Source organism: Epinephelus lanceolatus, chromosome 16 (genome assembly GCF_041903045.1).
Source record: "Epinephelus lanceolatus isolate andai-2023 chromosome 16, ASM4190304v1, whole genome shotgun sequence".
Taxonomy (NCBI): domain Eukaryota; kingdom Metazoa; phylum Chordata; class Actinopteri; order Perciformes; family Serranidae; genus Epinephelus; species Epinephelus lanceolatus.
In genome coordinates, this window is record NC_135749.1 from 33336464 (window position 1) to 33352280 (window position 15817).

Genomic DNA, 15817 nt, shown 5'->3' on the forward strand with positions numbered 1-15817 from the left:
CTGACTTACTGTTACTTAACACCGTACATATCCACTATAGCTTCTGTTTATTTACGAGTATATACATTATGATTATGTGCATGTAGTGATTATATCAGATGTGGAAGACCCAAAAGCATTGACCAGATAGAGCGCAGATTGTATACAAAGGTGGACGATGACAGCGACCCAAAAGTGAAGCCAAAACATCTCAATCGCCCCCTGGTGGCTGGCTGCAGAATAGGTCATAAAACCCACCTTCTCCACAGTAGTGGATGGGACATGACCCAAACTGAAAACTAGTACACATTAAACAAATTTTTTCCTAAAGATGGTTTCTGTCATTTGCGGTAGTTTACAGTACTGTATGTTCAAGTTTTCGTTTTATTTAATGCTATAAAATAAAGCTAGTGACTAATCACTGCACTGTTTTATTCATTGCTGTGTATGTGATATGTTGTCATGTTTGTTATCTGTTTTATGTTGTCATTTATTTATTGTACTGAGAACAAAGGAGCAGCACCTGTAATCTTGTTATATTTATATATAATGACAATAAAGCTTTCTATTTCTAATATTTCAGCTTCACTTCTGTACAGTGGGGGTCAGTACAGATGCATTGCCCATCTTTATATACAGTCTATGGTCAGAGGGAACTGGGCTTTTTTTTTGGGGGGGGGGGGGGGGGGGCTTTAACAGACTGGCGCTATAACGGAGTATTAAGGTGAATACATATCCAGGCAGACAGTGTGAGAAAAATAATGTGCATTTTAAACATTAGAGCATGTAAACATGTTCTGGTAGATGCCCCACATGCAACTGAATATGAGCATAATATGAGAGCTTTAATATTAACCTTAGACTATTAGACATTATTAACATTAACCAAAGTGAGTCTTCAGCAGCAATACTCCTGAGTGTATTAAATAAAACACGTTTTATTGTTTCTGAATGAAAGTGCGTTTCTTCTTTTAGAAATCTGGCTGCAATGTCTTTAAAGGCAGCAGCAGCGACCTTGACATTCTGACTGGGGGCGTGTCCGACGGCGCGGCGGGGGATAAATGGCGGTGAGACCTCAGCTCGTCCCCTGCTTTCACTTCTCCTCTGAGGACTGACAAGACCGAGGTGCCTTCACGAACGGTAACCTATTACTTCTTCTCCTTTACAGTTTGACTGAAAACTTTTCAGACTTCAGCTCTGGTTTTTTATTCCACAAACTGTCTGAAAACGGACATTTTATAATTCCTGAAATTTGTCTTCTAATGAAACTACATGATGCTTAAAAAGTTCATGTTTGATAAATCTAATTTAAATTAATTTCTGCAGTGCTTACGTGATTTTTATTTAAGGTTTTGGTCAACTAGTGTAAATATCGATATTTTGTTTTGTGTTTCAAGTTGTACTTGGTTGTTTTTGAATGAAATCTATATTAAATGTGTCTTTAATTATTTCCCCTACAGTGAGGACTAGACCATATCAGACAAAATGGTGAAGATTGGAATCAATGGGTAAGTTTTTATTTAAATTTTACTCACTTAAAGCTCTCATATTTTACAACTTGTGTCATTTTGTGTAGCACTGTCCTCTGGCATGGACCTCCAGACTAAAGCTCTCATTAGACTCCAAATCACTAATTGTGCAGAGCTCTCTAAAGGGCAGCAGATTTTGTGTTGCACTGGAAAACTTTAAATGGGATGTTGAAGAGGCAGATGTGGGGGCAGGAGTCTTTGCAAACACATGCGGTGGCATTTAATGACAAAACAGTCATGAAAAAAACAAAAAAAATACAAACAAGTATAACAAAAACAATTTTCTTTGTGGACGTATTTGATGTGTGGCTATCATGATGATCTTCAAGGCAGCAAGTAAAAAAAAAAAAAGGTCTCTTGGTCAGCTGCATCCATAATCCTCAAGTTGATCCTCCACATATCAAGAAACATGAAACTATGGCATCCTGCAGTCCAAGCATCCTGTGACTCATTCAGTGGGCTTTACAGGGACCCACTGATGTTCTTTTTTAGCTGCTGCTTAGTTTGGAGAGAGAGTAGAAAAGCCTTAATTTCCTAAACCACTAATATTATAAGCATCCAGTAGATGGGGTGTGAAGGTCCTCTTGGCTCAGTCAGGACCCAGGCGATGTTTCTGTGACCCTCAAATGATTATATGAGATTTACTTTGAAACAAGTGAGTAGGGGAGTCAGTGGAAGGAGAGGAAATTCGAAAAGACGATGTGAGTTAGCAAGGAGATGATCTGATTTTTCTCTTCAGCACATGAAGTCATAAATTCATGCTTTGGGTATAAAGAAAAGCAGACACATTTCTCCATACCCTGGATTAAATGTTGATATTTATTAAACTGAATAACTGGGTTTTGGACACAAGAATACATCACCGTGGGTTCTGGAAAATTATCAATTTTCAGCGTTAGTGCTTGTATTATTAATCAAGAAAATAATCAATTAAGAAAATGTAAAGTCAATTGCAACCAATAGAAATGCTTAATTAATTTTAGGCATATCGCTGGCTACAGTCATAGGGTCTGGGGTTTGAGTCTGTCTCCTAGCATCTACCAAATGAATGTATCATGTACCCTTGAAAAGAGAGTGTCTTTATCTTTTCCCCTTTATTTGAGACTCTTTCTTCATCTAAATGCTGCTGGTGGTGGTGATAGGACAGGACTCTGGACAGGACCCGTCTATTCTCTGGTTATTTATAGTCCGGCGGTGTTGTAGTGTCACGGTTGGCATCCCTTTTCTTCCACACCCTTCAGACCCCTCCAATCCCCTTCTCTGTCTGTATCACTGCTCCCCTCAGCTGTCACATTCTTTTTATTCTCCCCTCGTCTATTAATAACCCTCTAACCTTTCCGCTGAAGTTCAGAGATCATCCGGCCAGCAGTTTAGAGACGCTGCTCAGACTTAGAGATCACCAGCGAAACATTTTCTCCTCCTCCGTGAAGCAGCTGCTGTGGAGCTGCAGGGAGATTTAGCTCCTTGATCCTGGCCTCGTACCAACACCAACACTGAGCCTCAGAAACAGAAGATGGGCTCTGGTCCATTTTGGCCTTCTGGCTGTTTGGTGGCTACCCAAAACTAAATGAGCGAAAGTCTGATGTCCACTGACAGTTTTCCTTCATGTCCATTCTTCCTGTGACAGAAGGCAGAAAATTAGACAGAGATTTTATAATTGACAAACTTGTTTGCATGTTTTGCCATTAATCACCTGGGGTTTCCTCCCACTGCAAAGACATGCAGATTGCTTATTAGAAATACTTAACAGAACAATAGTTGGACCCTGGCACTGCACTGTGTCTGCCCACTGCCACTATAAATAGTTAAAATTCCTTAAATTCAGAGGAAAGTTTCCCTATGGGGATTTGTTTAAGTCTGCAGTTTTATAGTGTTATGCCAGTGATTTACTTTTTGTAGAGCGGCCGCAGGACCTTAAGAAGTTTTAATTTCACATTTACTTATAAAAGACCTTACAAAGTTTCAAAAACGATGGGTCTAAAAAGTTTTTCTAATCACATCACTGCAAAATGTTCTGATATAAGCGCTGCAGGAAACCAACCAACTGCCAGAAATAAGTGCTGACATTGAACTTTTCTGCAAACCACAGATATGTTACAGATCAGCAACGCTGTGGTTAACATGTTGTTAAGTGTAGGCACAGAAGCCACTTGGTTACATTTGGGAAAAGATCGTGTTTTGGCTTAAACTACCCAGAATTTTGCTGCACTATCTTGGCAGAAAAAGCAGAAAAAGCATCTCACCTTGATGTCACCCCATCCACCATCCCCGTCACTAGTTGATGACAAAGTCAGCTGATATTTTACAGCACTTTAAGAATGTTGATGTGATATATATGAAACGTGTAAATGAAATGTATTTGTGGTTTGCAGAAACATATAATGCCAGCATTTTCTTCTGGCGACTGGGCAGGGAAACATCATTCTAACAAAAGGGAATCAGACTCACCTGCACCCAATGCCCTGCTGGCAACTTGAGGCTGGTGCTAAAACAGAGTCAGCCCTCATAGACTCCCATGTTAAAATGTCCAACTCTACAGCAGAAATAAACATGTTCACAGCCTGGTACAAAAAACTGTTTTGGACTCTGTAGCTAATTTTAACATTCATTACAACAGAAAACGCAGAGGGTTTTTATATAACTCAGCTGTTTACATTTTATTAGGGCTAAAAGCTACACATGTGTGTGACCATCTGTGTCACAGGGTTCAAACTGTCCTATACTGTACATGCAGTAGACATGTAATGTGACTCCTGAGTGCTGGAGACATGCGATGTTACATAACAGGAGTCAGTCAGTGCTCAACATGTTAAGCACACATCATATACCACACTGTGGCAGCATTTCTTTTTTCCACTTGGCCCTTGAGCAAGGCACTGAACTCCCTCATGGCTTCATTAGCTTGATAACTATACATAGGAACTTCCTGCTTCATCAAATAGTCCTTGTTGCTGTTTCATGTTGGTGACACAGTAACTTCTGGAACATTTACAGTCATGCTGGGGGTGCCGTTGCAGAAAGGTTCCTATTATTTCCCAGTCTGCGAGTAAGCCATCACAATCTGCCTTTTCCTGAATAAATGCAGTCATGAATGACTTATTGTATGTATAGTGTTGACTGAGATTGGTTCAACATGCCTGGTTCAGTTTGTATTGTCACTAAAGAAAAGTCTGTGTGACTGCAGAGGCTCGTCTGTGCTCTGATAAAGGTTAAACAGTATGTTCGTATCAGACGGCCATTATTTCTGTTGTATGGACAAACTGTGCAAAGATACAGATTTCACCGGCTGAACTTTGCTTATTATGTGGCAACTCTGCTCTTTGTGCTTCTACGACTGAATTCATTTATTTACTTATTTATTTTTTCACACGGAAAACTTGTGAAACACAAGCAGGAACAGCTCAGGATTTGTCAGTCGCACAATATTGCACAAGTCAGCCATATTCAAGGCTGTCATTTTTAGTCAACTTGATAATAAAAATGCGACATAACATTTTTTTTTTTAATCTTTATCGCAGGAATTAATAAAGAAATCTTTTTTAGGAGTTGTGTTTTATCTAATACTTAACAGAATTTGAATCTTGTTCATCCGTCGTCTCCCTTTCAAGTTTTGGCTCCTAGGACCTTTGGGCTGATTCCCACAACAGATTCAGTGGCCTTTCAGCGTTGAAGTCTGGGATTGTGGGTCCCTCGAGTGACACAGACATCAACTTTTCCATCATCTCTACTTTCAGAGATGAACTCCAGTCTGACTCGATTCTGCTTAGACAGCTGAATCCCCTCTCACATACAGCTGAAGAGACTGGGAGAGCTGACAGCGCATCATGTCGCATCAGAATGTGGGCAGACCTCTCCTGGTGGCCTCCATAACATGCACTAGAAATAGCACACCACCTTACATTGGCAGGGAGCCGTCAGTTGAATCCACTCTGCCAAGACAGTTTCCTCATTCATAGGTTTTTTGTCTCTGTAGGACAGTTGAAAGTGATTCCATAGATGCTTGATGTCATGGTCTCCATATGCTGCAAGCTCTGCTTTCCCCCATGGCCAATATTTAATTATCTAAAATACAAAAATATATATATTTAGGGGTTCACGATTCACTGTTTGCTGTCCCGATTTTATGTTGGAAAGGGGATGCACAGATGGCAACTCAAGGCCAGCATTTGGCTGCAAATTCCTCATAACAGTTGCAGTGGCGAACCTGACAACCATTACTATCTCAAGGAGATGCAGGGGACAAAACCCCCTCAATATTTAGAGCACCTCCATTTCCCCCCCTTAATAAAAACATGTCATAAACAGAGGACTTTTATTTTGACAAAATTAAGACATTTACACCATAAGTAAAGGAAAAAAACAGAAATTGGTGCAAAAAAATTGACCAAAATGCAGGTAATTAATATGGAAAGGCATTTTAGTAACTTCTATATTTGAGTACTTGTATTAAATAATTACAGAGTACTCAAGAACATGCAAAAAAAAAATTAGTTTGATGCTCCAAGTCTACACCTCCACAATGTTGACACCTACATCCTTGCTTTTGAGCTCTGATATTGTTTCCACACAGGTAGTTAGAATTTTTACTTGTCATTAATAATCAGATGGGGGTGTATTAACAAAGCTAGGACTTTTTTTTTCCTTTTAATTGCCCTTAAAACATTGCCTGCATTCAGCCAAAGCTTTCACAGGCTCTCAAATATTCTTTTAAGCTGTCAAACTGTGCTATTAATCCCACACTAGTTCAGATTTATCAGGACTGGACCTGAGTGGATTTGGACAGTTCCCCTACAGTATGTTTCTATTTTCCTGTGGTTGATGTGTGACCTTTTTATAAGTCAGTCTGTGTCTGGGAGGTAACTTTGCCTTCGTCCACGTCTGCTTCCTTCTCCTCTCTCCTCCTGTGCGTCAAAATAAAGGATGTAGGAGATCATAAAGATCAAATTATAAAGATCTGCGCTGCTCCAGATTAAACATCTTTGCCCTGCATTTGCTCCGCTCTCCAGTTTCGGGCCAGTTGCTGTTTGACCTGCCGTGACGGCAGCCATATTAGGTGTAAACAGGCCTCTGGCTGCTGGCGCCAACCATTGTTATCTTCAGTGAAGGTTGGCAGGCCTTGTATGGCCCTGCTGTCCCCCGCTGTGACTCCCATAATAGTTTGTCTTTCAGTGCCTTCTGCTGGTCAGAGAGGGGAAAGGTGGTGTGAAGTGGAAGAAGCAGTCTTTTGTTTTACACATAAACCTGCTCTAAAATTAAAGATAAAAGAGGTTTTTAAATTATTTAGTTTGGACAAGTCAAGAGTTCAGAGACAGAGGGACCTGAGGGATTTTGCAGACTTTACTGGGGAGACAAAACATCTCCTCAAGAGCTTCAGTCTGGTTGTCACTGTGTTTTAATTGTCTAAACTGCTAAATAAATGGGGTCTTAACACAGTGATCCCACTGTGATCCTGCTGAGTTTGGCTTCACCATGCTGACTGCACCCTCCTGCATTTCAGATTCGGACGTATTGGCCGTCTGGTGACACGTGCTGCCGCTCAGGGTGGCAAGGTCGAGGTTGTGGCCATCAACGATCCCTTCATCGATCTGGACTACATGGTGAGAGGAACAGTTCATCCAAATGGTTCATGATTGTTTTGTTTTTCTCTTTCCAAAGTTCATTCTGGATAAAAGTATATATCTTAGAGAAATATGGAAATGAACAATTCTGGAAGGCAGTGTAAAAGGTAGTTTAGTTTGTGAAGTTATCTTTGGGTTATAAGAAGTTACAAAATTAGGGGGGAGACATTTTAAAGCCTTAAATGGAGACAGAGAGCTGGTGGGTAGTGATGGCCAAATGAAGCCTCATGAAGCATTTTCTTTATTTTATGAGCCCACTAGATGGCGCTAAAGATTGAAAGCACATTGAATTGCCATTCTTTGAGCATCCCTTTTTAAACCAAGAGCGCCAACTAGTGGGCTCATAAAATAAAGAAAATGCTTCATGAGGCTTCATTTGGCCATCACTACGGGGTGGTGCAGTTAGGGCTGTCTTGTCCCCAGAGGTGAGGTTTGCACTGGCTGGACTCAGGTTGCTGCGGCCGATTCATTTGCGGAGCCGCTGCCCGCTCTCCTCCTGGCGAGGTAATCGGTTGCAGCGGGGAGTGAGGTGGATGACGTTCTGGGATTCAAGGCTCTAGCTAACATTGGTTATATAAACATGAACCTGAAATTGTGAGCCTAGTTAGCAGAAAGCTAAACTATTAGCAATATTTTCTCTCCATCTCTGAAACATTGTCAGACACTCTTTAGACTCTTTTTTTTCACAAGTCTGTCCTTTTTTGGGTTGCCTTGCAGCATAGGCAGTTGTTGCATTGGCAAGATTCTCCACCACTGAATCAGGCTTTCACTGAGGGATGTACAAACAAATCTGCATTTGTTGAACAGCCAGTATGGACGACCTCTCTCTGAAATGACCTGTGAAGGGCCAAAGTCGCCTGTCATGGGTTAGATTTTCTAAAGCCTGAAAACAGAACCAACAGGGGGAGCAGAAATCTATTTTTATTTTATTCACATAGGTTGTTTTCTGTAAGATGCAGCATCAATACCTGTGTTTTTCCTTGTTTTTTAACCGTTCCTCTCATCATGTCTTCCCCTCCTGCAGGTCTACATGTTCAAGTATGACTCCACTCACGGTCCATGGAAGCACGGAGAGGTGAAGGCCGAGGGCGGCAAGCTGGTCATCGGCAAAATGCACATCATGGTCTTCCACGAGTATGTGCATTTTTTAATCAGCTGTATCTGTGAGTCTGTTTCCGGCACAGTCCAGATGTTGTCTAACCTCTCTTATTATGTGATGTAATCAAACAGGAGGGACCCCGCCAACATCAAATGGAGTGATGCTGGCGTTGACTACGTTGTGGAGTCCACCGGTGTGTTCACCACCATCGAGAAAGCCTCTGTAAGTTCACCAACTGCTCCCAGGCTGATTTTACTGGAAGATGACTATAAGAATGTGTAGTTTCAGCAAATTTCATGAGATGGTCTATGATGTGTTTCAAAACTACATGAATTCCTGTATTCATTCAGAATACATGAAGGTTATTGAATTAGCTATTTCTAGACATTTGACCTCTTGTGCATCCCTCCAGGCTCACCTGAAGGGTGGTGCTAAGAGGGTGGTGATCTCTGCCCCCAGCGCTGATGCACCCATGTTCGTCATGGGCGTCAACCACGAGAAGTATGACAACTCCATGAAGGTTGTCAGGTGAGTCACTGCTGATTCTGGATATGAAGGAGGCACGTTTATATCATTTGTTGGAACACACATTCAGAACAGTACAGTTTTTGTACAGACTGATGGTGAATAAAAAACAATGTTCCCGTGTAATAAGTCTTGAGAGGCACTGAATGTACTGATCTAAATTAAGGCCTCAACTAGAGTTAAATTTCTAAAATCAAGCTTTTAAAAGTCTTAAAGATGCTAAGACATGGAGAGTAGGATATTATGAATCCGTTGTTTCTTTGCATTGGTTACACCTGCTTTTTTTGTAAAGCTAAAAAGTGTAATTTGGTTTACTTTGTTCTTTTATAGCTTCTCTAGTTTTAATCTTAGTTTTATTTTTGTGATGATGACCTTAAGTTTTGGACAGATTCATAATCAGCAGTAAGACATGTCTGTTTGGCTGGACTGACGTCAGGTCCTCATGTTAGTGTGATGCAGTATCCAGTCAAGTGTTCTCAAACTTGGAGAGGAAATATGTGAACATCTGGATGCTTTTAAATGCTCTGCCAAAAAAATCAAATGTCAAACCAAGATGATCTCTTAAGACATACTGTGACTGGCTGTGCACTCAGTAGTACCGTAACTTTGTATCGTCTGTAACCTGTAGTCTCTGTCTGTCTCCATAGCAACGCTTCCTGCACAACCAACTGCCTGGCTCCCCTCGCCAAGGTCATCAACGACAACTTCGGCATCATTGAGGGTCTCATGGTAAAGAACTCAGACAGTTCATTGATTAAAATTTCACGCAACAGTAACTTCATTTACATCCTGTTTCACACTGACACCTGATATTAGGCTACAGAGCATCTGAGGACAGAAGGAAAGGAAATTAAAACTTTATACTCACGTTTTCAGTTTGAACCGAGCAGTCAAAACTGATGACTGTGTTTGTCATCAATTCATCAGATTATTTTATAGGCCAATCATAAATCTATTTTCTAATGTGACCTTGTGCTCCCTCTCTTCCAGAGCACAGTTCACGCCATCACCGCCACACAGAAGACCGTTGATGGTCCCTCTGGTAAGCTGTGGAGGGATGGACGTGGTGCCTCCCAGAACATCATCCCTGCCTCCACCGGAGCCGCCAAGGCCGTGGGCAAGGTCGTCCCCGAGCTGAACGGGTATGAGTCACTTTCACCTTATTTTTATATAATGTGACATAAGTAAGCAGACCACCATTCAGCCAGAGGATCAGGCAGTCACATTGGTGAAAAATAAATTTATCTTGCCAAAATTTTTAAGGAAATCATTTAATTCTGTTGATATGATTCGTGGATTTGTGTAGGCTACAAGATGATCCCATCAATAGCATGAGGGCAAGTGTGTTCTCTACACACACTAGAAAATATGTTAAAGGGTAACTAAGGTAACCCGATTTTCCCATGTTTCTGTGTGACTAATGGGAGAAACAATTTATGAAAATAGTCCAATACTGAGCAGGAGGGCTGCAGTTGTCAGTTGCAACAGGCTGCAATGTAATCATTCAGGGCAACAGCGCACCCTCAGTTTACATGTCTTAAAAGTGTTTGTTTTTGCCACTGACAGGCTCAGATTATTATTCTAAGTGTTTGACAATATTATGGAAAGGATCCCTAGAGAGACAGACCTTTTAAAGAGTGAGGTCTTTTTTGTTTAACCAGAAGCAGGCCTGAAATTACTATCACCAAACCTACCAGACTCCATTTAGATAAAATGTAATTTTGTCACAGTAAAACACACTTCCTTCAAAGATGACAGAAACAAAATAAAAGTCACAAAAGCTACCTTGGTTTGTCTTTCACTTTTTCCAACAATCACCACATCTGATTAGCAATTTCAAAAAAGATTGTCTCCATAAGTCAGCTAGACACAGAAACAAGGAAAAAGGGATCCAGGTTGAAAAATACTGAAGTTACCTTTAACAAGTAGGCAGCTGAGTACTTACGGCAAGCATTGGGATAGACCATAAACTGTTTCCTAGCTGAGCTTGACATCTGGAGGTGAAAAAGATTTCCCTGAGGTAATCAGGGTGATCAAGTGGGGAATAAAAGGCAAGGTGTGTTGATGTTTTTACTTTTTGTCTGACTCTTGACGGTCTTGTTCTTACAGCAAACTGACTGGTATGGCCTTCCGTGTCCCCACCCCCAACGTCTCTGTCGTTGATCTGACCGTCCGTCTGGAGAAGCCCGTAAGTATCTTTCAAACTTTTACAATAACATGAAGTTTATTATCGATCACATATAACAGTTTAACCAAGTGCCTGCTTTACTTTGGAACCAAAACATAGCTGATGATTTCCCTTTTCCCCTATTTTACTAGATCTTTATTTTTGAGTGAAATTTTTGGATCAAAGGGGAAGAATTTTTTGAAGATTTGTTATTCATAGAATCTGTTATTTAGACTTTGCAGTGCTTGAAAACAAATCCACATTTTCTTGTCTGTGATGTAAATCTTCACCTGACAATTAAAATGTCTCGTTCTCCAGGCCAAGTACGATGACATCAAGAAGGTGGTCAAGGCCGCTGCTGAGGGACCTATGAAGGGATTCCTGGCATACACAGAGGACCAGGTACACAAAATATTTCTAATTTTATTTATTTTTATTTAGAATTTTCAACATGTAACACCAGTCAGCTGTCATGTTTCTGGGAGTGTGTGTGTGTGTAGATCCATATGTGAGCCACTAGATGGCAGCACATCTGTAATGAGTGGCAGATCAGGGTGTCTTCACAGCATCAATTAGAAAACTTTTCATTCATTCTTTTGGCTTGAGAGAACTAAAAGTGTTTTTACTTTCACTAAAAGTCACTGAAAAAATGAATTGCATGTATAAGAGGACAAAACAAATTCTGCAGATATTTGTTGTTTTTTGTATATTAAAGAACTCCTGTCTTTGCTGCTGCATGGCCTGGCTAATCCAGGATTCAAAATCACATATACAATGGACAGCTCTATATCAACTATACCTGTGCACGTATAAACAGTTGCATTTGCCTCTCTCTGCTCAGGTTGTGTCCACAGACTTCAACAGCGACCCTCACTCCTCCATCTTTGACGCCGGCGCCGGCATCGCACTCAACGAACACTTTGTCAAGCTGGTTTCATGGTGAGTGAACAGCGTGCGGTGCAGCAGCAGGATCATGTCTCTGAAGCAGTGTGACTTCAGTGGAAACACTGGTCAGCTGATGGTGCTAAATATGGATCAGACTTTAGATATACATATACAGTAATAAGGTCAGAGGGTTTCCAGCTTTGTTTAGCTGGTGAAGCCATGAAGTTTATATTCACCTGGTGTTCTGCTTTAACAGTATGTGTGCCCATGCTCCATTGTGTTGTAAGTAGCTGCAGCAATTTTTGGGTTGATACCATTTGTTACACAGATTTGGTGCTATATTTAAACCTCTCAAGAATTAATAAAAATGGTCAAGATTTTTTGGAAGAATTGAATTTTTGAAGCGATTGGATGATGAGCACTTCTGGTCTGGAAACTGCTGAGAAACCATCTTATTGTCAATATACCCATGAAAGCCATTCCTCCTCTAAATGCTTGAGGTTTCTAGTTTGTGGCTGTAAAGTTTCATGGGGCTCTTATTATCCCAGAGATCACTATAGGTCAGTTAATACAAGAAGGTTAAGTTTCAAAAAATGGTCCAGAAAATGGCTACACTGGGGACTAATCTTGTCTTGTCTAATCAATATCTTGAGGTTAGAGGTCAAGGGATCTTTGTGAAAATGGCAATGCTGCATTTTCCCTCACCAAAACTTTGCCTAAATTTGGTACTAATGGATTCCTTGGATCTTTTCACCCTAGCTGTAAAACCCAGTCCATTACAGCCTCTTAAAGGCCGTATGGTGGTGGAGGATGCTGGCATCCCTGCTGACTGGAAGAGGTTTAAAAAGCATGTAAAAAGCATTTCATGTGACTGAAATGGTAATAATTGAATTTCTAATAACCTTGTGTTTGTATAAATTTATCCAGCTGCGTGTGGAGAAAACAACTGCTTTTGACATTTTGTTTTAATGATCTTTGCTCTGAGACAAAGTCAGTGAAATCTCTATAATTCTATCGTTCATGCTTCCCTCTATAATGGCACAGTTTTTTTCAGTCATGAATATCACGTATTCCCCACTCTGTCCACAACCTCAGTCTCTGTTCATTGTCTGTCTGCAGGTACGACAACGAGTTCGGCTACAGCAACCGCGTGTGCGACCTGGTCCTGCACATGTTCTCCAAGGAGTAAAGCCCTGCTGTGACTCAGCGTTCCTTCCCATGATTCCCTCTTCCTTCACCTGTAACTGGATGCGGCACCATCCGGTCCCGGGAGCAAACATCTTCTACGACAAACTGCTACGACCAGCTGATAATAATCATAGTAATCATAACCATACTACCTTTTTATAAGATAAAGTCACCTCTGCTCTGTCCAGCAGTGAGGACTGCAGCAAGCAGTGTTTGTAGAGATGATTTTCCATCACTGAACTGTATTGTACTGAATGGTCTGGTTGCACTAAACATGTACACTGGTTCCTTTGCACTTAAAACGTGATAATAAAGTCCTCAGTTTGAAAGACTTGCAGTTTTTATCATGTATTTTGTACTGGCTGTGATTACCTCTGCTTAGACAGTAAATCTGTTTTTATGCCTCCACCCTGGCAATAGCTGTGGCTGGAGGCATTATGTTTTTGGGTTTTCCGTCCATCCGTCCATCCATACGTCCTATTCTTATGAACACGATAACTTGAAGGATTTTTTTCAAATTTGGTACAACTGTCCACTTGTACTTAAGTGTAAACTAATTATATTTTGGTGGTTGTAGGTCAAAGGTCAAGGTCACTGTGGCCTTGTCTGTCTTATTCTTGTGAACGCCACATCTCAACAACAGCTTGAGTGAATTTCTTCACATTTGGTTCACCCATTCACTTGAACTCAACAATGAACTGATTAGAATTTAGCAGTCAAAGGACAAAGGGCTTTATTTAAACAGTGGGCTGCTAACCAATTTCCAGACAGACTGTTAAGCTGTTCTGTTAAGCATGCCTAGACAAGTGACTTTGACTTTGGTGCAGAATATGAAATGAATTTCTGGGAGATCAGCCAAAATCTAATGAAGCAATTAATTTGTACAACATTATTACACTGAAACCCAGAGAAGGAGACAGGAGGGATGTTAGGAGGAAGCCAGACACTCAGACACACGCAGTTTTGTGGGGCGACATGTCACTCCTGATAATCTCATAGAAATCATCCGTCTCTTTTAATTACCTCTAACAAATGATCATGACAGTCTCACCCCTCCTTGAACTAATGAGAGAGACTTCCCACTTTCAGTCATCTGATGTGCTGAAACATCACAGTTGATAGCCAGCAAATGTTTTCTATCTGCATCATCAGTGATCTACACATAGTGCCAGTGTAGCTTAATCTGTATGTCGTACAGAAAAGTTCAGCTTTATTGTCATTAAAATCAGAATCAGAGAAGGATTTGTTGCCAAGTTTTTACTAGCAAGGAATTTACTTTGGTTTTTGGTGCATTCATAAAAAATAAGAAAAATTACAATAAAAATATGACAAAGACACTGTTAAAAAGTACTTTAACATAACAAATATGTACAATATAGGTGGTTATGCACAGTTCAGTGCAGTATGAGCAAAAATATTAAGCAGGCAATGGGCTGTGGGATATAAGAGTCCATGTCATTGGAGGTCCTGGGTGTTGTTGATGAGGCCAACTGCAGTCAGGAAAAAAATGTTTTTGTGGCATGAGGTTTGGTCCTGATGGACCGCAGCTTCCTGTCAGAGGCGGGTGTCACAAAGAATTTGTTCCAGGGTGGGAGGGGCCAGCCACAATTTCCCCTGTCCGTCTCAGGGTCCTGGAGGTGTAAGGTCCTGAGGGGATCACCGACTGAAGCCAATCACCTTCTCAGCAGAACAATGACACACCGCAGTCTCCCCTAATAAAATACAGGATTACACAATTAAATTCAGCTCTAGCTCCATCCCTACATTTATTTTGAGGATGAAATGACAGGATGAGAGGCAATAAAATAAAATAACAAAAAAAGCATATAAAAGTAGCACTAAATGAAGACATATAAAGCAAAACTAAATTATTGTTATCAGGAATATATGTGTATATATAGGGTGGTGCAAAGAACAACAATTTAAAGGTGCAGCTCAGATAAGTTACATGTTGCCTGCTTTTATTTTGGCATTGCCCAGTTGCAAAGAATTTCTTGCAAACCTATGTTTTTATTACTGAGACTATTGATGAGAGTTTTATCTTGCTTTGAAGGACTTTGTTGTTTGGTCTTGGGGACACGATACATGGATGCCAGGTATCTTTTTTTTTATTACATAAATTATTATTCAATTACAAATAGGGATGCATGATAGTGTCAGCACGTCATCGGAATCAGCTAACATGCTTTTTCTTATATGCACAATGAATGAATATTACATAGATTAAAAAATATTGTATTTAATGTCTCCATCTGCTGGTGGGCCATCATGATGACAGTATGCATGCATGATATGACGTTACTACAGTACACTACAGAAGAGACTTGACCACTAAAATTAGGTAGGGGGAAAAGTGTATAAAGATATCAGTATTGGTTATCAGTCAAATGAGTTGTTAAATAATGTCATATTGGATATTGTCAGAAAATCTAATATCAACGGTACAGAGAATCTCACCTTTTATTTTAGTTATTTTCAAAAGGAAGACTTTTTGACACACTTCCATTTAAAAATGGTTTCAAGTTTAAAGTTGTTTTCATTCCTTTAGGGGTCAATCTGACTGATAATAATAATTTTATAATATAGTGAAACCGCAATATTTTCTGGGACAGCTATCGTACCGTGAAAATCTCATTCTGATGCAAACCTACTTGAAAGATTAGAGGTTTTAAAGAAGTGAAATTTAAGATCGGTCCAAAATGTTTTGGATATTTCACATAAAAAAAGATGAGAAATAGTTTCTATATCATGTTTACAAAAGGAGCAGGGAGTATAAGTGTTTGTTAACTTAGCAATAAGACTGTTATTAACTTATCATAGGACGAGG

The 15817-nt window shown here is 40.2% G+C and overlaps 1 protein-coding gene across 1 annotated transcript; it reads left to right on the forward strand.

Moving 5' to 3' along the window:
• The first annotated feature begins 1001 nt into the window (after window positions 1-1001).
• Window positions 1002-13316, forward strand: LOC117263871 (glyceraldehyde-3-phosphate dehydrogenase-like). The gene is made up of 12 exons (XM_033637569.2): window positions 1002-1119; window positions 1440-1487; window positions 7006-7105; window positions 8151-8260; window positions 8357-8447; window positions 8638-8753; window positions 9398-9479; window positions 9741-9892; window positions 10860-10938; window positions 11236-11319; window positions 11759-11856; window positions 12922-13316. The coding sequence occupies exons 2-12, from the start codon at window positions 1465-1467 to the stop codon at window positions 12989-12991; spliced, it is 1005 nt and encodes a 334-aa protein (XP_033493460.2). The 5' UTR covers window positions 1002-1119; window positions 1440-1464; the 3' UTR covers window positions 12992-13316.
• The last annotated feature ends 2501 nt before the right edge of the window (window positions 13317-15817 follow it).

What these genes read in the sequence shown, in the direction of transcription:
- LOC117263871 (XM_033637569.2), top strand. Translation starts at nt 1,465, where the DNA reads ATGGTGAAGATTGGAATCAATGG. An exon ending in CACATCATGGTCTTCCACGA is followed by an intron (nt 8,261 to 8,356) that starts GTATGTGCATTT and finishes GTAATCAAACAG; the next exon opens with GAGGGACCCCGCCAACATCA. An exon ending in CCGTCCGTCTGGAGAAGCCC is followed by an intron (nt 10,939 to 11,235) that starts GTAAGTATCTTT and finishes CTCGTTCTCCAG; the next exon opens with GCCAAGTACGATGACATCAA.